At 45.4% G+C, this 25,939-nt stretch overlaps 1 protein-coding gene across 5 annotated transcripts in view; it reads left to right on the forward strand.

The window, feature by feature from the left end:
• Window positions 1–16,146: 16,146 nt before the first annotated feature.
• Window positions 16,147–25,939, forward strand: part of ptprz1a (protein tyrosine phosphatase receptor type Z1a) — a 69,595-nt gene continuing 59,802 nt past the window's right edge. For all 5 annotated transcript variants that reach the window (XM_076732318.1, XM_076732319.1, XM_076732320.1 and 2 more), the window contains exon 1: window positions 16,147–16,522. In XM_076732318.1, coding sequence (XP_076588433.1) covers window positions 16,462–16,522 — 61 coding nt within the window. In that variant the 5' untranslated portion in view covers window positions 16,147–16,461. The remainder of the gene's footprint in view (window positions 16,523–25,939) is intronic.

The following is a 25,939-nucleotide window of genomic DNA, read 5'->3' on the forward strand; positions in this document are numbered from 1 at the left end:
AGACAAACTTTCACTTTCATTTCAGGAAATGTGACGTTGAAGATTTTCTTCTGTCAGTGTTGCTCCTCCTCTCAGTGTAACATGGAACAGAAGATGCATTCAGACCTCATGTAAAATCCTTAATACCACACTGTAAAATACTCTGTTACAAGTAAAAGTCTTGCATTGAAAAATAAGTATGTAAGTATAATCACAAAAATGTATTATGCAATTTGGAAAGTAAGAAATGCCGTCACACCTTCATAATGCTTGTTTTGTCAAACCAATAGTACACTATTCCCTCTGTGTATCTTAACCAGTGTTTTTCTCCGTGTATTTGCCAGATTGTAATCACTCCAGGCAGCTTCCTGCCTGGGTCAACTCTCGGTGAGTCCCCAGCAGGATACCCAATGATCTCGCGCCACACTACTGCCCAGCATCCAAGAGGTCCCTCTGCCCAGCTTTGCTGACATCTGCTCCTGGTTCCACGTCAGTGGTCCAACCGACACCCATGCCAGAGTTGGTGCTGTCTTCGGAGCCAGAGCTGCTGCAATCCACCAACCAGAAGCTGCAGCGGTCTCCTGATCTTGTGACCTGCAGCAATCCTCGCTGGTGGGTTTCATCAACTTCCTGTTCCACTGGCCTCACCACATCGCCTGGCAGCCTCCAGTCTTGCTGCCCTGTCACCAGCCGACAGTCTTGCTGTCCTCTTGCTGGTTGTCCGGTCAAGTTCCTGCTTAGGGTTCCTTCCGCTGGCTTTTGGAGTCACAATGCCGGTCCCCAGAGACTTTCGCCTTCACCGTCCTCCAGTCTGACCTCCAGAGGGGATCCACCTTCAACAGCCTCCTGCCCATCCTGATGAGAGATTCTGCCTTCACTAGCCTCCTGTCTGTCTTCCAGAGGGGTACAGCCTTCACTGGTCTCCTGCCCATCCTTCTAAGGGGGTCCACTTTTGCTGGCCTCCTGTCCATCTTCGAGAGGGGTTCAGAATTCACTGGTCTCCTGCCAGACCTCCGAAGGGGTACTGTCTTTGTCACCAGCCTCCAGCCTGACCTCCAGAGGGGTTCCATCTTCACTGCTGGCCTCCTGCTAGGCCTCTGGAGGGGTTTTGCCTTTGTTCCAGTCCCCTGGCTGCCTGCCTAAGTTCCCATCATCCTTGACCACTCGCCTCAAAGTCCCTTCTCCTGACCTCCCTCCACCCACCATCTTGACTTGGACCTTTTGGACTTTTTGAAGGGATGTCTGGAAGCTGTCCCTTGAAGGGGGGTAATGTCATGATTTGGTTTGATTGGTTTTATAGTTCCTGTTTTATGTTGAAGCTTTACCTTATGTTTAAGCTTTACATGCGTCCTGTTTTGCCTTACTATTTATGACTTTAGTGTTGACCCTCACCAGCCTCGCCCTCCTGTAAGTCTTTGTTTGCCACATTAGTCAAATAGATTTATTGAACTGCACCAGCTCTGCCTTTTGTTTGGTCTACATTTGGGTTCCATCCTATGTTCCTTCTTGAAACATAATAGCTGTATGTTTCATTCAGTAGGCTGCAACAGTCTCAACAGTCTCAACAGTCCCAACAGTCCCAACAGTTCAACGTTCAGCTCATTGTTTAATCTGTGATTTCAGTTTCCTGCTGCTTTCCAAACTGTTGCTGTAAAGTGAAATGCTTCTTTCAAAGCCCTGTTATGTTACATAAAAAGTGCATATTGGAGAAAAAAAAACTCCTCAATTAGAGAGGCCACGTCTTAAGAACTCTGAACCTCTCAAAAACCCACATTTATATTTCCATGCATGATCTAGAAAAGTTTAAGTTTCTTAGTGCATTCATGTCATCTGTTTCAGTATCAGACTGGCGATTTGGTTATTTATCAAGAGCACACATCGGGCTGTGGTTTGTTAAAACATCCACCAGAGGGCGGCCTCACCTCTCATTTATTCTTTACAACCACCGGTTTGGTGCTTGAATCACCTTCTCAAACCAAACATTACAAAAGCTTTACACATTATAAACTGGATTTGAACTTGCACCTTGGGCAACATCTGGACAGCTGCACAGCTGTGTGGGTCAAAAACGTTCAAGCATGTACTTTAAAGAGGCTATAATCAATATTTTATAATAACAGATTATGAAATAGCAGGGTCGCTCATAGCGATGAACTTAAAGAGAATTATCAGCATCTGCTTGGTGGTACAACCAGGACCAGCTGCCTCAGATTCAGTCCTCGTTGGATAACCATGACCTGGATGAGCAAAATGCAGTTTTATACTCAGATCAGGTTGCTCACGTTTTAGCATTTCTGACAGTCCATATTGTAGCCTGCAGTCACTATTTTTACTTGAGAAAAACAGTTTGAACTGCAGTATGACTTTCCTCTGACCTGTGTGCAACTGTGCAGCTCATTTTCAAAAAGCTTTAATAACTTTCTCCTGCCTTGACTCTGCTCTCTGGTTCAGCTGTCTGCAGGCAACAAATCCCTGCTGAACTCCAGCTGCTGCTTTAAACACAGTTATTGACTCAAACATCACAGAGCCAGTTTCTTTTCGTTTCAGTTTCCTCAAATCTCACCATATTACATCTTTATTTTCAGAATATTTTGACTTTTTCGTAACATTACAACTTTTTAACTCAAAATATTTCAACCTATTCTTGAAATTTTCCTCACGAAATTTTTTAATTCAATTCCAGTTTGCATGAATTTGATTTTCTGCCTCCATATCTGATAAAGTTGTAGTTGAGCAGTAAATGCAATCTTCAGGCTTCAAAACAACCCTTCAGAAAGCTGAGGGTGATGACTGATGGCGGATTCTTTGTCTTTTTATTTATTTTGTTTAATTTTGTCTTTTTTTCTTAAAGAAGCTTCGTTGTTTTAGTCTTTTTGTGGGATATGTTGACAGTAAAATGTAAATTATAGAATATTTATGTACCTGGCGTAGCCTTGTCCTTTAACAGCCATTATGACTTTACTCTCTCGCAGTTTTGACTGCAGCAGTGTGTGAAAGCCATTTGACCTTTTCTTTTTCATGTTTGTCCCTGGTTTACTTCAGCAGGATCCCAGAAGAGCATTTTGATAATAAGCTTGTTTGGGCCCCTTTGAGACCTGCTGACAGTCAAATTCAATTAAAACATGATGCCAACATCCCAGCAAACACTCCCTACTACTCTCAGAGAAACTCTGGCTTTCAAAGTCAATTGTGTCCGATGTGAAGAGCCGGCCTTCATGTCCCCGTCTGGAGCCTTTTCACGTGCTAAAATAAGAGTTTCCCCCTCTTTCCTTGAGTCGACATGAGCAAAGTGAGCGCCGTGAAAGCCCGGAGAGAGCTTCCATTTGACGAGTGGCAGCCTCAGGTCTTGTGTCTGTGTGACACTATGGGCCACTACAAAAGCCTGTCCTTTCTCCGGCTGCAGAATAACAGCGAGAGAAAAGAAAAGAGGTGGTGCATGATGAGGAGGAGGGGGATTTTAGAGAAAAAAAAAGGGGCTCTGGCTTTTGAAACCGGCCCGGCGCAGATGTACAGGGCAGGAGGATTAGGCTGCGGGTGTTGGTGACGTTCACCCAGCTCCACTCTCCCTCCATCGTGGCCTTTTGTGGCTCTGAGCAGCCTTGGGATGGTAAGCCGGCGGCCGGCGTGCCAATGGTGCTCAATATGCGCCCGACAATGGTGGAGCAACCCCCGCCCCCCAAAACCCCTACCTACCTCCAACTCACCCCTCCTCACCCTCTGTAACACCACACACTGAGGATGTGATAGAGGAGCTAATGTCACCCCATCTGACCAGCGACAGTGTGCCTGAGTGTGTGTTGATGCATCCATGACATTGTGGGAACAACAACCTGATTGCACACTGACAGTGTGGGGACCCTACATCCATCAGGGACCAGGACCCGGTCCCCACAAGGGGAGCTCCACCAATTTTACACATTGAGCTGTTTACAGGTGTTTGGGAGGACCGCTCATGTGGAAAAGCTGTATGAAGTCTTTAGTGTCTCCAGAGGGAGCAATGCAAACTGTGATAGACTGCCTCACATGATGTCACTTGAGGCAGCATTGGTTGGGGCTGAAGACTGTGAGTCTGTAAATGAGAAGAATCTGTTGGTGTGGATATAGAAAGAGGTAGCTGCTCCTCATCCCTGCTACAGGCCAGATGCTAGGCTACATTAGCCGCTGTTAGCATAACACACCAAAATGCCAACAGTCAAGTTGCATGGCAAAGAGGAAGAATAAATTTAATTTAATTTAAAAAAAGGCAATATCTTTGCTTTTGCTGCATTAGTGTTTAATGCTTTTTTAAACTGTCCATCAGGACAAACATAACAAACATGATTACCACCTTTTCATTTCCTGTACCTTAAAGACAAGATAACATCATCGATCTGTCTGTTGGTCTGTCAGTCAGCGTTTGTTCAGTTTGTTCAATGACATTTCCATCAGCCTCAGCTGTAGCACGCTATGTCCAGTGAAGGTGGTACCCCTCTGCGATGTGAGCATGCTAACACAGTAAACTAAGTTGGTGAACAACATTGTACTTACTAAATATCAACATGTTAGCATTATCATTGCGAACATGTTAGCATGTTGTTAGCACTTCACTGAAAATCATGATTGTCCCTCAGTGCAGCCTCACAGAGCTGCTAGCATGGCTGGAAACTCTCAGTCTTGTTTCTTTTTAATTTGGATTTGTGTTATTTTGATGCAGGAATATATCACTTCCTGATCCTCACACATCATCCTAATACATCAGCCAGTGCTGAGAGAGAAGAGAGGGAGAGGAGAGGGACAAGCACATATTCTCAGAGTGCATTGTGGAGAGGAATGCCATTGAATTTGGGTGTTTTTTCATGCGCCAGCCTCTTTTGTGTGCAGGCTAAGGAAGTCCATTGTGCGGGCAGACACCCTGAGAAAGGAGGCGAGCTTGGAGCCGTTGTCTGCCGGTGCTTCTGCAGCGCTCGAGCCCTAAAAAGACCTGAATGAAGCTCTGCCATCGGAAGCAGCCGGCCCGAACCAAGAGACAATGCCGCTGGGCAACTTTGAAGACCAGCAACAATTAAAAATGCAGCTTCACTATATTAATTATGCATTCATGCTTTTGTCTTGTTTTTTCATGGGAGGGGAGAATGGGGGAGCTCTGAGGTTTAAGGCTCAACAGGTCTGAGGCAGAGAGAGAGATTACAGTGAAAAAACAACTCATGCAAATGATTGTGCGAATGCTGCTGTTGGAAATTCATTGAGGGAGAAATGTGTGTGTGGTTGGATGTGTTTCAGGGGATTACCGACACTCGAGCAATGAAAAAAAACCACATCCTGGTATTTACCTAATAAAACCAAACTTTGTGTCTTCAGTAAGACGACAATAAAACAGCACTGAATAAAAAAGCAGATCTAGAGAGGTCGGCAAAAACCCTCGGATTCATCTCGCAGAGCATGTTGCTAGGAAACTCGGAGTTACAGCTCGGAGTTGCACTTTGCAGAGTCTTTTTCTTTAAGGCCTTTCTCCTCTGTCCTCCCTCGATTGCCGGCAGGACACACATAAAGCAGCTTTCTGAAGGCATTGAGGTGAATTTCTGCTGGCTGGCCGCTCTGTCAGGTGGCTCTGTTGTGCTCGGAGTCGCCAGCAAATGGCTCCTTTTGGACCAGTGGGAAGGTTTATTCAGAAAAAGCCAACACTGCTTTGAAAAATAGCTCTGTTTGGGAGGCATTCATGCCTTGTTTACAACCGAATCTGTCACACTGAGGATAGAAGAATGTGGAATCACAGTGTCTCCCCCTGCTGGTCAAGAGACAAACTGCATATGCGTCAAATTTCAGATTATTGATGACGTTTGTAAAGTACCTACAGACACATTTTGGTTCAATCATTTGTTAAGTAATCCATAACGCAGTCCTGAAAACAGTGATGGACGAGACGGAGGCAACTCCTTTGAGTCCATTATCATCTTCAAATGGATAATAAGACACCAAATTAAAAACTTAGTGGATTCAGTTTATTTTTGATGGAAATGTGACATAAATGTCCCCACAACAACAGGAAAACTGTGTCCATTTTAGTCCGGTTTGCTTCGTCAACGAGGGCAAGCTCAAGAACGGATTGATACCGGCTCTCCGTGACCCGACTGCAAACACAGAGGCAGTAAATTTTGCTGTTTTGTGTAGTTTAACTGTATTTTGTAGGTTAGCCTGTTGAACTTGGCGTTAGCATGTTGCTTAGCTAATGTGGCTATCCCTACAGTGCGGGTTGATGATGGACTGACATTGTCATATTGAGGGACAGACAAGAGAAACTGTGAGAATGTTAAACCTCATTCGAGACAACGAAATAACGAGAGGAGTAGGTTGGATGTGGTGACTGAAAACAAAATGGTTAAAACGTAGGAATTTGTGTGCTTGGCAGCGTTGTGTAACGTTGATTAGCATGCAGCGGTTAGCTTGCTCAGACCATACAAAGACAGTTACAAAGCTGTAACGTCAGTGGCTGACGTTAAATTTGCGGTGATGAAGGTTTATTGTGGTGATATTCACAGTGGAAACACAGCTAAAAAAAAAAACTGTTCAGGCCTGTGGGAACTGAAGAGACAGGAGCTAAAACAGAGTGTTTCAGACAGAGGGTGAATAGAGGTCCTGCAGCAGTGCTCAGCATGAGAAACATAATGTGTTTTTGAACATTAAAGCTTGATCCAGGTAACCTTCATCGTGACGTTACAGCTCTGTCAGTTCAAGCCAATGGTGTCAAGAACATGACGGGAAACAGACAGAGGAGAAGGTCAGCAGTGAAATGGGTTTCTGTGTCACACACAGAAAACCACCAGGGATCAATTCCAATTAGCTTTAGGAGGCTTGTGGATGCAGCAAACAAATGTTTGACCAGCAGAAGTGGAGCAGAATGACGATGATGACTCTGTATGTGAACGTGGTTTTTACTTTTTAAATGATCTGATGAGCAAAGGACTGGTTTTAATGGCTGACCACGTTTAATGCTAATGTCCACTGCAAACAGCTTTGCAATGAAGTATTCATATTATATTTAACGTGGAGAGCAGAGCACTTTGATTGGTCCATTTTTATGTTATTGATTAAAGTACTTCTATCTGCAGCATGAGGTCATCAGTCACACTGATGATACTCCAAATACACATCACATACTACAGTAGTGTAGTCCAGTCAGTTTTATTTCAAATGATACACCAACTTATCCATCTCAGCCAAACATAAAAACCTTTTTTTATGATATTTAAAATTAAGTATTTTTCCATTTTTGGCATTTAATTTAAAATTGTAATTTAAATTGAAACATACTTTGTGTCTGTCAGCAGAGTTCAACTGAAAAATCTCAAAATATACACATTTTATATATTTTAGTATCTTATTTAGTCAGTCAAGAAATTTACACTACATTGCCAGTTTATTAGGTACACATAAAGCTAAAGCTAACAGTCCTGTAAAAAATCCTCCTTTCATGACGGTATAATGTTTGTTTATATCCAAAAAAAGACTAAACAGTATAATGAAATACATTTCAAAGGCACCACAAGCTGCACCCACCAAAGTGACCATGCAGCTGAATCACCACATCTGTAACCTGACTTAAAAAACTGAATGTTACAGCCGCCCTGAAGGCAGAATTCCTTGCAGTATGTATTTATACTGCTTTCCTTTTAGCTAGTTGTACCTAATAAATTGGCTCCTGAGTGCAGATCTTTTAAAAGTGCAAAAGTCTGTTTTATGTCCCACTTTTGACAAACAGTAAAGTTCCTGATTTGACCTTCATATGCAGCTTGTTTCTGAACATGCTCGTGGTTTTATGAATATGTTACCTTGTTCCAGGTAAACGTCAGGTGACGACCGCACAGCTCTGATTTATGCTTTCTGTAAACTGACAAAACGAGCTCAAGCTGCTGCAGTTTCTCTTCCCGGAGCACAAACAGATTCGACGCAGCCTTCCTGACGGTGTGCTGTGGGGTGCAGCCGGGGTCAGAGGTCACGTGTGTTGGCAGCATGTAGCTCGCCATGTGTTTCAAATACGAGCAGGAGCGCATGAATGAGCGGCTGAATGCAAAGCTCATTAGTGCTGCAGGAGAGTGCGTGAGGAGAGTCAGAGATCGTATGGTTGAAGTGAAGGCAGAAGTGCCTCAACGCATTCCTGCCTCTTTATTAAGGTGATCTGTGACCCCGTCTGTCCCAGAATAGAAAGTTTTTCCATTGTGCGCGAGTGCGAGTGTGTGGTGGTCGAGGCTAATACAGTGCGTATCGGACCTCTCCTCTCCTAAAAAGGAACTTGTTGGCAGTTGAGAGACCACTTAGTGCTCTTATACTCTCGTCAGTGTGCAGATAAAAGCGAATCAGACCTGCTGTTTTCTGAAGCCTCCTCCACTGGAGAGGCTGGAGAGGAGCGTTTTGTTTCACTGCTGGTATGCAGAGAGCGGCCCGGACGCACAAAGACGCCGGTAATAACAGTTAATCTTCGCAAAGGTTCAATGGCTGCCAACCATCCAACCAACCAGCCGGCTGCGATTCAGAGCTGGCACGACAATAGCGAGGAAACATCAAAGTCGGAGGGAGTGCGGAGCGGCCGGTTCCCATCACCTAAATCAACAAGGCCTGAGCAGAGAGTAAACATGCAGAGTTAGCAGGAGTCACATCAGACGGATGGGACGGACTGCCAACCCTCCACCTTAACTCAACCCGGCCACTGCCAGCGCAAAGAGTTTTCGTTTCATAAGACTCAGTTCTTCTCAACATTCTGTCACTGATCCATTTGTGCTTCAGCGTTTGAGTCACAAATTCATTTCCTTTTTTTATAAAACAGGTTTGAGTGAGACACAAACAAACACTGGTGTCCATTTGTCCAACAGATTTATTTCCTGGAAGCTCTCCACATCATTAAAGCATCAGTCTGATGTTATTCTATATTTTTATTTCTGTCACCAAACCCATGAAAAGACCAAAACCAGCACTGCGTTAGTCCGTCTCTGAAGTCTTCCCCACCCCTCGTTTATTAAGCTTCAAAAATAAGTTTGTTATTTCAGCAAATACAGTCAAAAAGTAAAAAGGTTCTGATTCAGCTGGTGATGAACTGAACTGTTCACTACCTGTGACCTGTGACCTATGACCTGTTACCTGTTATCTGTTACCTGTGACCTGTTACCTGTTATCTGTTACCTGTGATCTGTGACCTGTGACCTGTTACCTGTTACCTGTTACCTGTTACCGGTCACCTGTGACCTGTGACCTGGCGCTGCTGTTGGCTGGCTGACGTTCGATGTGGTCAGACGTGGTCGTCGCTCTGAGCGCGCTGAGTCGTGAACTCGTGATCGATGGATCGGAGCGACGTGACGTGACAGAAACACCACGTGGGTCCGATGTGGATCCCCAGAGGCCTGTGAACCAGCTCCAGAACCCGACCTCTGACCTCTCTGTCGGGGGGGGGGGGGTTATACAGTGAGTGTGGTAGGTGGGGGTGTCCGGGGGGAGGAGGGGGGTTTAATGACACCCCGTCTGTTCTGTGTGACATGACCTCATTACCTCAATCCATGTATCGATGGGGGGGGGATTATCCCGGCCTGGCAGCGTATTCAGCTCCTCTGCTGCTGTTAAAGAGTCACTTCACTCAAATTATGAAATAATTTACAAACAGTTTTTCCTTTTATTTTCTTGTTTTTTCACATTTTTATTTTCTTTTATTTCGTTGTCATTCAAATTTTTCTTGATTTTTTCCTGTTGTTATTTTCTTCTTTTTTCTTTTCTCATTCTTGTTTTTGTCTCATTTTTTATTGTTATTCTTTTCCCTTGTCCCATTTTCTGTATTTTTCTTCATTTTTTGTGAATATTTGGACGGATGTTGTGAGTTATGACAGAATCAAATACATGCAAATCAAATCAAAATATTGTATAAAAATATATTCGGCTAAATGGAAAATATATTTTCAAATATATTTTAGAATATTTCAACATAAATTCATACAAAGAAAAACTGAGATCATGTGATCCAGGATCACAGGAAGCTCAGGACGAACAACAAACATGCATCTTTTTACTTTGCAGGATAAAAAAGCTTTTTCCTCTGGACGTTTGTGATATGTGGCTCTCAGTTTTAGCTGTTTGTGTGAACATGTTGACCTGCATCGACTTGCAGAACTGAAGCCGAGCGTCTCTAAAGATAAAGCTTAAAAACACGTCAACAATAAAAAGTGCATGTTCTTATCTGATGTCCTGAAAAACGTCTTCCCTCGGGGGATTTGTTGTTGTCGTTTGTTGTTGTTCATCTCAATGGCTGCTGCTTTTTCCCACGAAACATCATCCGAGGGTGGAACTCCTCTGAAAGGATGTTTGCTGCAGCTTTTTCTGTGAGCGTAAAAGGAAACTGATCATCACCTCCACGCTGTTTCTTCCATTAGGGTTGAAACAAAGATGGACGAGAAAGAGAAAACAGGTCATCTGTAGAAGAAGTCCAGGTTCTGTCCTTCATTTTAATGAATGATGTCGCTCTCAACAAGTTGAAACGCGATCAGTCAGGTTGGAATTTATTTAGATTATCTATGATACTTTCTATGGAGGTCAAACTCACCTGACGTGCTGCTAATAATCCCTCACTGAACAGGTAAATCGGTCAAAGCTGAGGCAGCAGGTGTGTCAGTAAACCGTGGCGTTCTCATCACCAGTGGACGGCCATGATGTTTCTGCCTGAACCAGTTTATTCAAAGGCATTTCCTCATTTAGTTTAATGAGACTACAGGAAACAAACGAGACTGAGTGTCGACTCCATGATTGAATACCTGCACGAACGTCTCATTAAAACAGCACACAAGAGGTGTCTCTGTCTCTGTCTCTGTCTCCATCTCTGTCTCTGTCTCTGTCTCTGTCTTTGTCTCTGTCTCTGTCTCTGTCTTTGTCTCTGTCTCCGTCTCCGTCTCTGTCTTTGTCTCTGTCTCAGTCTCTGTCTCCGTCTTTGTCTCTGTCTTTGTCTCAGTCTCTGTCTCTGTCTCCGTCTTTGTCTCTGTCTTTGTCTCAGTCTCTGTCTCTGTCTCCGTCTTTGTCTCTGTCTTTGTCTCTATCTCTGTCTCTGTCTCCATCTCTGTCTCTATCTCTGTCTCTGTCTTTGTCTCTGTCTCTGTCTCCGTCTTTGTCTCCGTCTCTGTCTTTGTCTCTGTCTCTGTCCTGAGTTTATACAAGATGTAAACTGCAGTAAAACGCCGTGCTCACACACCCCTGCACTTAAACTGCACACCAGGTCTGTGGAGAGGAAAGCATGAATAAGATAACAGTTAAAAAGTCAGTCAACAGAGTTATAAAATAAGACAAAACTTTATTGATCCCACGCCGGGGACGTTAAGATGTTACAGGCAGCAATAACAGCAAGAATAAAAAGGAGATGTAGAGAAAGAACAAATAAATGATCAAAAGAGATATAATCAATTATATACATGTACTTTATATACAAAAAGAGTATAAAAATATTGCCTTGAATATTTGAACTGCACATAGCAGACATGGACGATGAAAGAGTGGGAAATGGTGACACTGCTGCTGAATCCTGCTCCTCAGAGGATGAACCCGTCACGTTTCAGTATTCTGTCATGAACAAAGTTCGTCATGTGATCCTAAACTGCAGCGGTTTGGTGCGTCAGGATGTCGTTGGAGGGTGACGGACTCATCAAAAAGGTCCCGTCACCACATTCACTTCCTGTGCCGATCGATTGATCGATCAGTTTCTGTTTCCCTCTGCTCTCCACGCAGGATCAATAATCGGTTCTGCCTCCTCAGAGCAGCTTGTTTCTGTGGCGTCGTGAGAAACGGCTCTGCTGAATGAGTCACACAGCAAACAGATCAAAGACTGAACCCAGTCTGTCTCACTCTCTGACCTGTTGGAGATCACTTCAGGTCGATCGCTCCCAGCCTGAGCGCAGTTTGGAGGAAAGTCACGGAAAACTGTCCGAAAGCTCCCCAAGAATCCCTGAATGGGTGCTCTGTGGGAGTACAACTAATTTTATTAGCCCCTTTGGAAACATTCAGCCTAACAAGTGGAAAGCAGTTTCTGCATAAATTAAAGATAATCCAGAGTAAATTATGCAAATGTATTCGCTGAGATAAAGGAGGGGGTGGTGTGGTCGTTTATTGTGAGGTTAAAAAATCTGAGCCAGTGGTTCGAACTGAGCTGAGGGAAACTTTCTTAAAACTCTGTGAGGCCCGTGAGGAAATAACGCAGCCATGTTGCATCATCTCTGGATCGCTGAGAGGAGGGAACGAAGCTTCGAAGAGCCAGTCGGTCCATTTCCACAGACAGATGATCCATCACAGCCAGCGTGAAGCACGAAGTCACCGTGTTGTGAAGCAGCTCGGAGGGTGTTGAAACTCGGCCTGGTGGTCGTGGCCAGATTCACCTCTAAACCAGAAACCTCATGGACCCCCCACTCGGGTAGAATGGCAGATTTATTCATCTGTTTATTTACTCTTTAATAGATCCTCTTTAGCTTCCACAAAGTGGCGGCTAGTCTTCCTCATTAACACAACAACAACAACAAATACAAATTAAAAGCATGTTTAATCAATCCTGGTTTTTCCAGAGAAATCTGCTAAAATCTGCTCCCACATCCCAGAAACAAACATGTGAACACACTGAAGTCGAAGGTTTTCTCCCATCTGAATAATTTTTTTTAGCAAATAGATGCCTGCAGATGATGATATCTGGGACATATTAGCTGGAAACACAATGAGACCACAGCATGAAGGCCTACAGTAACCCAAGTTCAATAAAAACTAATAACAATGCCACAGGAAGTGAATACTTTCATTTTTTCTCATGGTATGTGATGGTATATTGAGGCGTTCTCCAAAAAAAAAAGTCAATTTATCATATATTAATCTATATAAATATCTATATCTATGTTCATCTATCTAGATTTTGTCCATCTATATTCATATTTACAGTATTTTACCCATACTTTAGCTGTATATATTTATATTGATGCCTTTTACTATATTTCTGACTTCAAACTGAGGGTAATGTCTCTGATTTGAGGTGACTGAGCTCTGAATAAACCACTGAGGGGCATCTCAGCACGTTTCATTGGCTATTTGAAGTGTCAGTCATGCAAACTCAACTGTGATTGGCTAGATCTTCACAAAGAAAAAGAGAAGGAAGCCCTTCTGATCAACTCAGACTGCTGTTGGCTGCTCTGGTTGCTAGGCCTCATCTGATTGGTTGAGTGAGTCATTTCAAACCTGAGACTCTATGTACAAACTGGAAACAAGATGGCGGCCGCCTGTGTGTTTCTGGAAGATGTAAAAGGGAAAACACAGAAGAAAAGCAGAAGAAGAGTTAATTTTACAGGAGAAAACATGTTTCTGTGGATTACTTTCATGTTCTGGACTAAATGTCTTTACTACAGTGGATCTTCTGGACCTTTGTGGATGTTTCCAGACCGTTTTTGTTGGAGTGTTTTTGATTTGTGGATCTCTGAGAGACGTCAGCGGTGAGTTGCCTCCATTTTAAACACAGTTTGTCTGCTGTTGGTGTTTATCGAGCCTCCTGTTGTGACTGTATCTTGAAGTGGTTTACATGAATCGATTCATGAGGATCTCAGCTTAGCCAATGGTGTTTAATGTGAGTATAAAAGTGAACGTAGCCTTAGTGCGAACAGACTGGGAGAACTGTTTCCAGCCCGTGGGCGGGATGTCGGAGCGGCACCATCTCCATGCAGCTGTTACAGATGTAGTCTGACCTGGAAATGCTTCTGTAGCACATTTAACTGGATCCTCTTTCCAGCTGCAGCCAATTCATCCTAAAATGAGCATTTCCTGTTCAGCTGTGTGGAAAGAAGAAGTATTCAAATACTTCACTCAAACAAAAGTACCACCAACACAATGTAAACAAGCTTTATTATGTATTAAGTATGAGCTATCAGCTACATGTACTTGCAGTGTGAAAAGTAAAAGTACTTCGGTAGACCACAGATGGATTTATTCTCTACGACATTAATACGACATTAATATTAAAGCAAAGTACAAACTGAAAACAAAGCCTGAGCAGGCCGTCCAGAGAGTCTGCAGCTTCGTCTCCTAGAAATGATGTTTTTACAACAATGATAGATTTTTTTTTTTTTTTTTTTTTTTTTTACAGTTTCCAGGATTTCGTTCAGTGGCTTGTTTTTCTGGTCTTTGCTGCAAAGCTTTGTTATTACAAGAGTCTGATTGGTCAGTTGCTGCGATGGCTCTGGAGCAGCATTAATTATGATGTTGTAGGAACGACGCCAACACCTTCAGTGGAGAAAACATGAGGACAGAAAGTTACTACTTTGTCTTTTGATGGTTTCCTGTGAGTTTTCATTCCAGAGATGTTGTTGTTGCACTTTCTTAAATCTGAGTCACATAATAAGATCATTTTAGGCACAGGAACCATAAAAAGCTTTAATTATGGTTTGGTTGCAGGAAAGCAAATCATTTATTTTGCTTCCAGCTGTTTGTAAAATTGAAGATTCTGAGCTTTTTAAAGTATTTTTTTGTTTTCAACCTTTGTGCTAAGCTAGGCTAAACCAAGCAGCAACCTCCCGAGCTGAAAAAGGAGCAAACACAGAATTGCCGAGGCTGTAACAGTGAGTCAGTCCCCATAGACCCCCACATTGAAACGCCTGATGTTACAGCAGAAATAAACATGTTTTCAGCCTGCTACAAAAAACTGTTTTAAATTATATTAAAGCTTAAAGTGATGCATAATTATGGGCATGGCGGCTTTGAGTGACAGCTAGCTGCTAGGTTTCAGTGACCAGGCTCCACCCACACGCCTCCTCTTGGATCAGCCGGGTGTTTGGTGGAGTCAGACCGACTGAGATGGAGACGGCCGGAGTCACTGAACAAAAATGTTGAGAAACTGCTCCTGCTTTGTTTTTAAGAAGCCTTGAATTAGAGTTTTAAAGTGTCTCACACACACACACACACACACACACACACACAGTCCACATTCCCACAGTGAATTGTGATTTCTGGGTCACCGCTGATGTTTCGTCTCCATTTCAGTGCGAGGTGAAAGCGTCTCTCAGGGGTCAGGAGGTCGCGGCTCCGTGAACTCACCACACACACTTAAAAACAAAAAGACTCCTCTCGCCCGTTTCACTCAATTACTCCCTGCGATGCGTTAATGACTCCCCGCCGTCTGCTGCGCCTCACTTTTAGGAAACTGGCAGAGGAGTCACAGCGGCTGATGAAGTCCTCTGATACAAGTGGAGCATCATTTACAGCTTCCAGATGACGGTTTATCAATTACTTTGCATTGAGAGAAGCTAATTGATGACCGAAAAGGAGCTTTTTGGGAAATTTATCATGTCAACGTCTTAAACAAGGTCACATGATCAGAACTCAGCTACAGAAGGATGAAAGACGACCTGACGGAGAGGCCGCGGACAGCAGTAAAAGCTAAGTTAGCTTAGCATTGGCTGGAGCTGCTATATCTGCTGTCACGTTCCACGTTCTTTAATAAAAGACGCCCGACGTCATGACCACGATGAGCGTCAGCAGCCACAGCACGTTATCAGAGGCCGTCTTTAGGCCGTCTTCCATGCTCGGGTGATCACATGACTCATGAACGGTGAGCTGAAACTCGCTGTAAAGCTCCGTGAAGCCTTCCACAGCATCACATTATCGTTTGGTTCATTATTATTAGAAGAATATTGATCATTTCAGTTCATGAGCACACAACCAATAACCCAACAGGGCGGCTCTGTGGGGGCCATAGCCCACGTTATGGCCGCGGGCAGCTCACCGTTGATCCGGCCCTGAAAACGACTCTAAATTTGTAGAATCTGAACATTGTGAGAAGGAGTTTGGTCCAGTTCGGTGTCCTGCTGCGGGTCTTTGGAGCGGGCGAGGCCATGCTGACTTCCTGCCCTTCTTTTCCATCTTTCTCTTATTTCTATCTTTTCACTTCTTACTGACGTTCTTCCTTTTATTTGTCCCTTTTCATTTTCCCCATCATATTTTCTTTTTTTTTTGTTTCCTTCTCTTCTTCTTTCATGTTTTCATTCTCCCTCCTCTCCCTCCCTGATCCTTCTTCCTCATTTACTCTTAATAATTCTGACAGAGGTCTCCTCCTGTCAGTCCTGCCTTGATACAAACAATGAAAATGAGTAAATGAGTAAATGAATGAATGAATAGGCAGATATTAAACTCCACAGTGTAACTAACATCAGTCCAACTGTTCATCCCAGCACCATCAGCTGTGTGGAGGAAGTGAGGCCGGGTGGCTGCGGGCTGTGGGCGGCGCACAGCTTCAGTCCGGCGGCTCCTCTTCAGTGTGTCAGTCGGTGTGGAGGAGAGCGGACGGAGCGGCGCACCGGGACCCGGGATCTGTACCACACATACGGCAGCAAGACCACAGGAGACCGGCAGGCAGGAGCGGGGCGGAGCAGCATGGAGCTGTGAGGCTGCGGGCCGACAGGGACCTGCTCCCCAAAAAACGCTCATTGATTTGATTATTTACGGCATCTGCGAGCTTTTCCCAACATGGAGACCACAGGCTGCTGTCTGCTGCTGGCTGCGCTCTTCATCCTTCTCTGCCAACAAGGTAAGACACGCTGTCCGTCATGTTTTCTCCTCATGTGACACACAAACGCGTCTCTCTCCGGATGCGTTTCGATTTTCTGAGCACCGTTTGCTTTTCAACTTGCGCCAACTTGACGGTGATTGCGCAGCAGCTTCAGGTGTGCAGGGGAGCGAGCTCTGCCCGAAACCAACGGACGGAGTCTCCGTGCTGTTTGTCTTTGTATCTCTGGGTAGAATAAGAAATATTTTTGCTGTTTTATGTCCAGAATTGAACCTGCAGTGCGTAACGCGTTGTGCGTCTTTGGAAACATTCAAGTCCAAAACGCGTTCGTCAAAAGCAAACAGATTTTCTGTGACTGGGAGATGTCCCGTGTTCAGGTCTGAGGGTCTGAGGGTCTGCGGGGTCGCAGATTAAAACGTTTGAGAGGCGCAGGTCGTCACATATCAGCTCCAAACCCGAGCTGTCAAGCATGAAAAGAGAAGTTTGGACACGGTAGTCTGACTGGCTGATTAAGGGTGTCAGAGGCTCCATAACTGGCAACAACAACAGAGTAATCCCATAATACTTCTCAGAAACAGACACTATCACTGCAAAAACTATGAAGTAATACCTTTGTTTTGTTCTTCATCCTGAAGCATTTTTTCAGATGTTTTAGACAAAGGAGAGAAAGTGTGTTAAAATGTGTAGAAATAAAGTTAGTGTGAATGTAAACCTGAAGAAAAAGGCCTGATGTCTCTGAGCAGGAGGAGACCTGAGACGACGGAAGCTTGTTGGTTTTCTGCTGGAAAAATGAAATAGTCTTTTTTCAGGTTTAAGCTGTGTGTTTTTGGACCATGGCGACTGTTCCAACCTGTCTGTTGGCCAAAATGAAGCGACGAAGGTTTGAAAAAATAACACCCTGAGAAACATCCAGCTGGGCTGCAGCTCTGTGCCCAGCCTGCCGAGCTCTCAGCAGCCCTCGGGTTTGGCTTTGAAACTGGCAAAATCATCATTTAAATCAGTGTCTGATCCAAGAATAATTAGATAAAAGTCTGAATATGAGCGAGCGTTTGACGCCAGCGTTCACTCCCTGATTTCTGGTTTCAGTGCAGACTGAAAATATTTGGATTTAGCTTCAATAACCAGCTCTGTGGCTGAACTGGTACCAGTACGGCTGGAAAAGACACTCGTTAATATCTGAAAAAGCATCGAATCACAAATTCAAAGGTGCCTTCAGGACAGAGACTTTCTAAAAGATGTTGTTCATGAGAACTTTTCCTAAAACAAATCAGACTCGAAACAGGAAAAATAAATCATACGTAAAGACACTCGGAGCTGATTTGCCTTCTGTTTGTCTTGTTAAGCTCATGAATTTCTCCTTTACTGGGCCAAAGAGTGCAGCGGATATGATGGCTGGTTGACCCTGATGCAGGACGACGTGTCTTTAAAGCAGCACAATAACAAAATCACATGTCAATATGAAAACTGGGATCACCTGAAGAGACGAGTCGTTATCGCCTGAATCTGCAGCTTTGTGACGTTCAGCTCATCGTGTGTTTGTCTTTGCTCTTCTGGCTCTCATCGCTTTCCTCGTTTCAGAGCTGTGGAGTACCTGCTCAGCAGCAACGTTCAGCAGCTAAAGAGCCAGATATTTCCCTCAGGAGCCGGCAGAGACCAAAAACAGAGCAAAAAGACCGACGATACCGATCTGATTAATGATCGCGTTGCTGCTGGATCCGTAAATTAACAGCTGTTTGCTAACAAGTTCATCACGTTAGCAGGTGATTGTATGTGAATCCTCACGACCCCACAGGAGGAAGAGGTGATGAGCTTCTTTTTAACAAATTAGCTCATAATTCACTTGATCAGGTAGTTGCATCAGTGGAATTTGTTGTTACATTTGTGTAAAAATCAGGATGTTCAAGAGTTTTTAGTGGGGAGACTTCTGGGTAATAATCTTGGTCAGTGAGAACAAACTTGCTGTGAGTCCGTTGAGTAGCTGTTCTGGAGCTTTCAGTCGTGTCACATGGTACTCACCAGCTGATGGAGTCTGTCCAGTTGTAATGGAAACGCAGACGTTCAGACTTCCGTTTTTGTCTGAGCTCTTTCTGAGTTTTTTGTCTTGAAAGTTGCGGCAGTAGCTGTTCTGTTCTGACGCTTTGGTTTGGTGGCGTAGCTGGTTTCCTGTGGACTTTCTTTTGTTCCCTCATTTTGAGCAGCTTTTCTTTTCTCTGCACTGTCTGACAGCATCACAGGTAATCTGTCCTGGATCAGCTTATTTTTGACAGTCACTTATGACGTCAGAAATAGAAGTATTCTCGATGTCATGTGGATCATATTTAGAGAAGTTATCCTAAACTCAGCCTGGCTTTGTTTGGATCTCTGGGAACTTTACAGTCTCCACTAACATTTAAATGCATTTCAGTGGGTTTGTTTCTCGTCCCACAAAAAGCATTATAATAACGGTCCCACCGGTGCGTCCTGCAGGGTTTAAGAAGTCAGTGGAGATGAATCAGGATTTGTCACCATAAGCCTGAACTCTGGAAGGGTTTCCAGCTCCTTATCCTCTGGTTTGAACTCCCAGCCTTACGGTACATCCACAGTGTGCCAGAGAGGACACTGATCTGCTTGGTTGAATCTTTTCGGGGGTTGAGACGTGAAACAAAGATCAGGGGGAGAAGCTGGTCGGAGCCAGTTTCAGCTGAAGAGATGTGAAACCTTTTGTGGCCGGGCCAGTGAGCCCGGGTCTGTGCTGGACAGTTCGGTACCTGCAGAAAGCCTCCGGGCTCCCTCACGCCTCCTCCCTTTTCATTTGGGCTGTTTTAAATGAAGCTTTGATGAAACGTCGGGGCACAATGGAGGTGCCAGCTCGCTGAGGAGGCAGCGCAGGAATGGTTGATGGTGGAAGAAAAGACACATGAGGAGAAAACTCAGCACCATCTGGCCTCCCCAAAAGATATTTGTGAATGGGCAGTGCCAGTCGTCCGCCTGGAGGACGGAGTCTGAGGGCCTCTTGTTGTCTAACAGGGAGTCTGCTGACAGATGGCCGTCACAGTCAGACGGTCTGTCAGTCAAACACATGCAGGGGGCCGCTGAGGATGTGATGCCCACCACCACAGGCACCAGCTAACAGACACCAGCTAACAGACACCAGCTAACAGGCGCCAGCTAACAGACACCAGCTAACAGACACCAGCTAACAGGCGCCAGCTAACAGACACCAGCTAACAGACACCAGCTAACAGGCGCCAGCTAACAGACACCAGCTAACAGACACCAGCTAACAGGCCGCTTTTTTTAAAGGAGTCACAGCGTCACCACGTTTCATGTGGATGTCCAGTCAGTTAAATGTCATCAACTGAAACAATAAATTCCTCAGTGTTTGCTTTGTTGACTGATTGATATAGTGTCTACATGTACCAGGATGCATTGCAGGCCCATGCCCACCGAGCAAGCTAGTGCTAGGTGCTAACTGAAGTTGCACAACATTGCCAAGCAAATGAGTTTCTGCAGTTTGACCCTTTCTTTTTCATGTGTAGCTGCATCGTTACCGCCAGTGCATGTCTGTCAATTAAAGTTACATACAGCAGCAAAACACACACACTGGCGAGGAGCAGGATGTGTTTTGGTATGACAATGCTAATGCTAGTTGAGCTAGCATCCAAACATCCAACCTACTGCTCTCGTTATTTAATTCAAATGAGGCTTAAGCCCCACACAGTTTCTCTTGACTGTCCCTCAAAACATTAACATCACCGCAGGCTATGGGAGTATGCTAGCCACATTAGCCTCGCTAATGCTAACACCAAATTCAACAGGCTGACCAACAAAACAAAGTCAGTCCACTGAGACTTTTGTGTTGTGTGTGGCCTGTTTGGTCGCCGCTGGCTGCATCCTCTTGCACAGCTCCTGTTGTAACGCAGCTTTGGCCTCTTTCCCCAGTGTTTCCTAAAGTGAGCTCAGGTGGAGCGACAGTAACAAAGTAAGAGAATAGGCTGCTACATCACCTGTGGGTGTGGTTACAGGTGCAGTGAAGCACATCTCTGATCCCACTGTGATGCTCTGATGGTCAGAGGTGAAGCAGACTTTTCACCAGAGTGTCTGTCAAGTTAGTTTTATTTATAAAAATATCACAAATTTGCTTCAGTGGTCTTTACAGTGTGGACAGCATGTGGGAGCGTCTGCCCCAAGACTCCAACTCCTCAGAGTAGGGATCCTTCGACAGGACGGACAGACAGGTGTGACATTCTGTGCGCAGAATAGATCATCATAAAACCACAGTTTGGTTTGATCCAGGAGGACGTCGAGCAGCTTCAGGTGTCAGCAGACACACCCGAGTCCTCCATGTTGACCCGGAAGGTGACAAAGACACGAGAGGCTGTTTGGACAGCGTGGATCCAGTCAAAGTTTGAGAGGCACGTTCTGTGTCGGAGCTCGTTTGGATTCTGAAGACTGTGGTCACCTCAGATGACCTTTCTTTAGCCTTCCCTCTCCTTACATTCATGCCTTTATTTCCTCCTGTTTCTCACCACCTTCTATCCCTTCTTTTATTCTATCCCTCCATCTCTGTCCAAAGCAGCTTCGCCCAGACGTCCCCCGATGCCCCACTGGTAGTCTGGAAAAAAAAAGCAGATTTCCAGTCGTGGCAGCGGGGGTATTTGATGACCAGATTAGTGGGTATTAGGCTCAACGGCATTCACTCAGGCATACACAGGGGCCACCAGTTTGAATCCACCCGCGTCGCCCCTCTTTTTCTTTGCGCTGGCCCTCGGCTGAATGGGGGCCGGGGTTACGTGGGGAAACAAGCGGCCGGGTCCTCGGCGGAGGTCAGCTGAGGAGGCCCGTCCGTCCTGCGCCGCCTCCTCTGGCCCGGCCCGGTGAATTATGCTGTCAGAGGGGAGATTTGTTTTGTAACAGTAGGAAAGGGGGTAACTACAGAAAGAAGGGAGGTGTGAGGGGGCAGATTGAGGAGGAGTGGGGGGGTGCAGAGAAAAGAAGAGGGTGAGGGGTGGTTTCGGGGGGGAGCATTTAAGCGTGACGCATGATGGCATTGCGATTTGTCCCAGTGGCGGCGGCGGTGAGGAGGAGAGGACGCTGTCACACTGTGAAGCTGGAGCAAAAGTGTGGGAGCGCAGTGTGTTAGGATGGGGGGGTACACACACTGCCACACACACACACATACACACACACTGTCACACACACATTCTTCCTCCATCACCTCGAGGTTGGAGGCCTCACAGAGTGATGGAGTGCAGGTTAAGCAGCACTCCTGCCTTCATTAGTCTTCGTTAACACCCCCAGCCTCGTTACCCCCCCAACCCCCCACCCCAGACACACACACACCTCCCCGTCTTACTGTGTGTCACTGTTCTCAGGCCTCCATTCCCATCACACACTGTAAAAAAAAAAAACGCCCTAACAAATCATCTGCTCTCAGATTCAGTTTGTTCCATCGATCGATTGTTGAAAGTGTGTGTGTGTGTGTGTGTGTGTGTGTGTAAGTGTGAGTGAGTGTGAGATTTTTTTTAGGGCATGTATGGATGGGATTTAAGGAGGAAAAGCTCATTCTTTATCGTAGAAGCTTTTTGCAGCATTTTAACATCAAACAGGTGAAATGAAGTCACCTGATCGCCACATATTTCTTTCACCTGTTTGAAGGTGCAGCTTTGTTTCCGCCACACTTTCTCCTTTGGATTCATTTAGATGTGGAAAAAGTCAGATGGGAATATTCTGCGTGCCTGAGACTGAAGGTGGCTGAAGAGTTTTTTGCAGCGTGTTTCCTCGCCGTCTTTCTTCTTTCTCGCTCTTCAATCTTCTTCAGCATTTTTTCTGTCCGGCTCCTTTTTCCTTTTTCTTTCTCGCCTCTTAATCTCTCATTTTCTCTCCTCCTTTCACCGCCGCTCTGTGCTGCAGCACATCTTCCGTCACCCTGTTGTCCCACATTTTTCCCCCTTTAGAGCCTCATGCCTTCATCCCTCTACTGTCTGCCCCCCCTAACGTTTTTTAATCCTCCTCCTCGTTTGTCTCTCCTCGTTCACGGGCGGGTGAGGGATGAGGGGTGTCGAGGGTGGTTTTTTTCTTTTGGTTAGCCAACCATCTTGTCTCTGCTGGTGTCCGCCTGGTGTTCTGCCACCACTGTCACCCTCCCCCCTCCCTCTTCCACCTCCTCCTCCTCCTCCTCGGTGCCCACTGCTGCTCTGGACGCTGTAATAGATGACGGGGCAGATCCGGGTGGCCCACGGTGCCTCTGAAAGGGGGGCCGCTAACACCGGGGCCCGCTGCAGCAGAGAACAAGTGGAGCCCCCGTAGAGTAGCTGGTGGAGAGCCATTTGATTTGTCCTCCACTCTTCTCCCCGTTTTCTCCTCAGCTGCCTGCGAGTGTGTGGTCTCGCCTCGAACCTGGATGTTCGATGGCCCTCGTCTCTCAAACCGCTGAATACGAAATCCGCAGAAGTGACGTGAAAAAGGCCAGCGATAAAAGGCCTGCGTGGACGACGCGGGGCGGTCAAAGTCCTCTTCAGCAAAAGGCCGACTCGCTCCTTTTCTTCCCATTCACTGGCTGGTGGAGGGGATCTAAGCAGGTGAATGCGGGGACGCTTTAGGCAGATGTTGGCGTCCACAAAAGGATTCGATGGGCCTCAACAAGGTCTTTCAAGTATTTACAGAACATTTACATTTACATTTCAGACATTAGTCTGATCCTCTTATCCAGATCAGCCTGCACTCAGTGCAGCAGGAGAATGAGCTTAAATTCCTCGATCACCAACATTACAAGCTAACAGTAGCAGGGGGTCGGGCTGTACAGCACCATGTCAGGGCTCTGGAGTCTCCAAAGAAGCAAAAGAAGAAGAAAAGAGACCCAGATATGTTGGTTTTTAGCAGCACTGTGAAAGACTGGAATAACAAGTGAATTTCATGGAGAATTAGTGGATTTTTTTCCCACTTGTGTCACAAAAACAAGCCAAAACACAGACTTTAACATATTATGACCTGATGCGGCGAACATGTGAGCCAACAGTTGGCTATTTACACTTTATTTAGACAAATGTCGGGGGGGGTAGTCGAGTCCCCAGAGGAAAGCTCATAAAATAAATGAATGGTGATTTATGTTCTTTTGTAGAGACACGTGACTAATTGAACGTGGAGAGGAGCTCTGATTTGGTGAATAGAGACTTGATCTGTGAAAACGGTCTTTCAGTTCAACCTTCAGTCTTAGATTGAGCAGGTATCAGGTGTGTCGGTTCTGAGGGGAAACACCTGAAGACCCTGCGGAGGTCAGCTGGCAGGTTGACCTGCAGCTTCAGACTGGAGCAGCAGATGTTTCCCCCTGAGGCTCTCACTCTCCTCAGGTCTGAGGGACGTCTGTCCTCCTGCTGGTCAGACTGGTTCTGTTCACCACAGCGAGGCCGCAGGTAGTGCTGACACACCTGAGCTGTTGTACAAAGATCAGAAGCGCTTCATTCACGAGGCTCGTCTGCAGAGAGACGTGTGAAAGGTGTGAAAGGTTAATCCTGCTCGTCTGTGAAGTGCAAGACAATTACAGCACTTACATGTAGTTGGAAGCAGGTGTGAAGTCCTCATGTTGTCCCTGAATGCAGCTGAAGTTGATTTGGGATGAAACCAAAGCTGATAACTGCCAGACGTGCTGTTCAACAAGGGACGTGTTTCCATTGTACACAGCAGTGTATTGTTTCTCTGCTCCTGTTCAGATAATTGATTTAAACAATGCTGTTCTGATGTTCTTCCTCTTTGCTGCAAATGGGCTGAGATATTTGTGCTGAGGGCGGTTAGAGAGAAAAGTCATGGGGTCGTCCACGTTTAAAGGGTCCATCCTCTGGGGAGCAGCAAGGCCATCAGGACATTCCATCAACATCTGATATTTTCTGTGCACAAGCAGAAAAGATGACGACATTAAAGGGGAGCTCCACTGATCTGTTTACAGGTCTTTCGTAGTTCTGCTGTTTATGTGATAAACGTTTATAAAGTCCGATAAACATCCTCAAGTGATGTCATCCGAGTCAGCCTCGGTTGAAGATCAGGAGTCTGAAAACGAAACAGATCTGTTGGTTTGGAATCAGACGTGAGCCGACCTGGAGCTGCTGCTCACCTCTGCTGCAGCCTGCAGGCTCCACGCTACGTTAGCCGCTACTAGCACAACACATCTGAAGCTCCAAACTGCAGTCCGGTTGCATTGTGGGTAATGTAGTTGGCAGGTTTTGATTAAGAAGAAAGTGTGGAATAAAAAGACCATATCTCTGATGCTGCTGCATTGATATCAATCAGTTTTTAGAACTTTCCATCAAGTGTCCGACAGTGTTGCAGAACAGCGAAGCTAAATCAGTGGAGTTCTCATCATTAGGATTCATCCTCTTCAGACCTTGAAAAATAAGTGCAAATAAAAAGGCAACGGAGAGGAAAAATGCTCATTTTAACTTCCTGGAATCCAACCTGACGTGTTTAACTGTGTTCAGTCCAAAACTCAAAGACGTTCAGTTTAAAAGCAGCTAATCGTCTCCACACTGAGAGAAAAAGAAAATTGTCGGTTAGCGTGTTTTGTTTGTCTCTCCGTGGTGTCGGTCAGCTGGTGGTTAACCGTCGTCTGATTGGCCCAGAATTTAAAAATGGTCCCTCTTCAACAGTACAGCCACTGAAAGTCACTCTGTGCATCCATCAGGAGGATGTTTCCACCTCTCTTCATGTTACCGTGTCACAGACCATGAAAACATTCAATCAAAGATTTAATGAAGAAACTGTAAATTCATACAGATTTTACTTCAGTCAGAGGAAACTTGAATATTGTTTGATGGCCAGATGACGATGAGGAGGAACCCTCTGCCGTCCATCGCTCACAGTACTCAAATCCTCCACAAGTGTGTCAAGGTTAAAGAAGGACGAAGTGTAAAATCCACAATTTCCTGTGTGTCCCACCCCCCCAGCCCCCCCGCTGCTAATTCCAATTAGGTCATTCCTCAGAATAGTCATGCGTCCCCAAGGCACCGTCACAAACTGTCTGCCTGCTAATGAGCTGCTGATCGCCGCTGATGTTCGCCTGCATACGGCAGATTCACGCAGGTCAGGAAGAAATTAGCGTTTGACCTGCTGCGACCTGCGGGTGATGTGGCGCTGACATCATCAGGGCCGCCGCGGTGGAGGTGGGACTTCCTGCTGAGAGGGAGTGACCAAGACCTTTTCTGCATCAGGCTTTAGATCGAGTTCCTTCCTTTAAAAAGAAATCTCCTTCCTGTCTGCAGCCAAGAGGATTTTATCTGGAACAAAGGAGCACAGCTGCATTCCCCACATCCTCGTGTCCGTGCTGCTGATGTAAACATGTAGCATTAAACAGCTTAGCTGGCTTAGCATGGATGTAGCTAACAAGCTAACAAAAGAACTAACAAACCCGCTAGTGCTCACTCACAATAAATGCCATCAAGAGCAACGCAGGCGGCTTCGTGGTCAGCA

This window comes from Chaetodon auriga, chromosome 6, assembly GCF_051107435.1.
Source record: "Chaetodon auriga isolate fChaAug3 chromosome 6, fChaAug3.hap1, whole genome shotgun sequence".
Classification (NCBI taxonomy): domain Eukaryota; kingdom Metazoa; phylum Chordata; class Actinopteri; order Chaetodontiformes; family Chaetodontidae; genus Chaetodon; species Chaetodon auriga.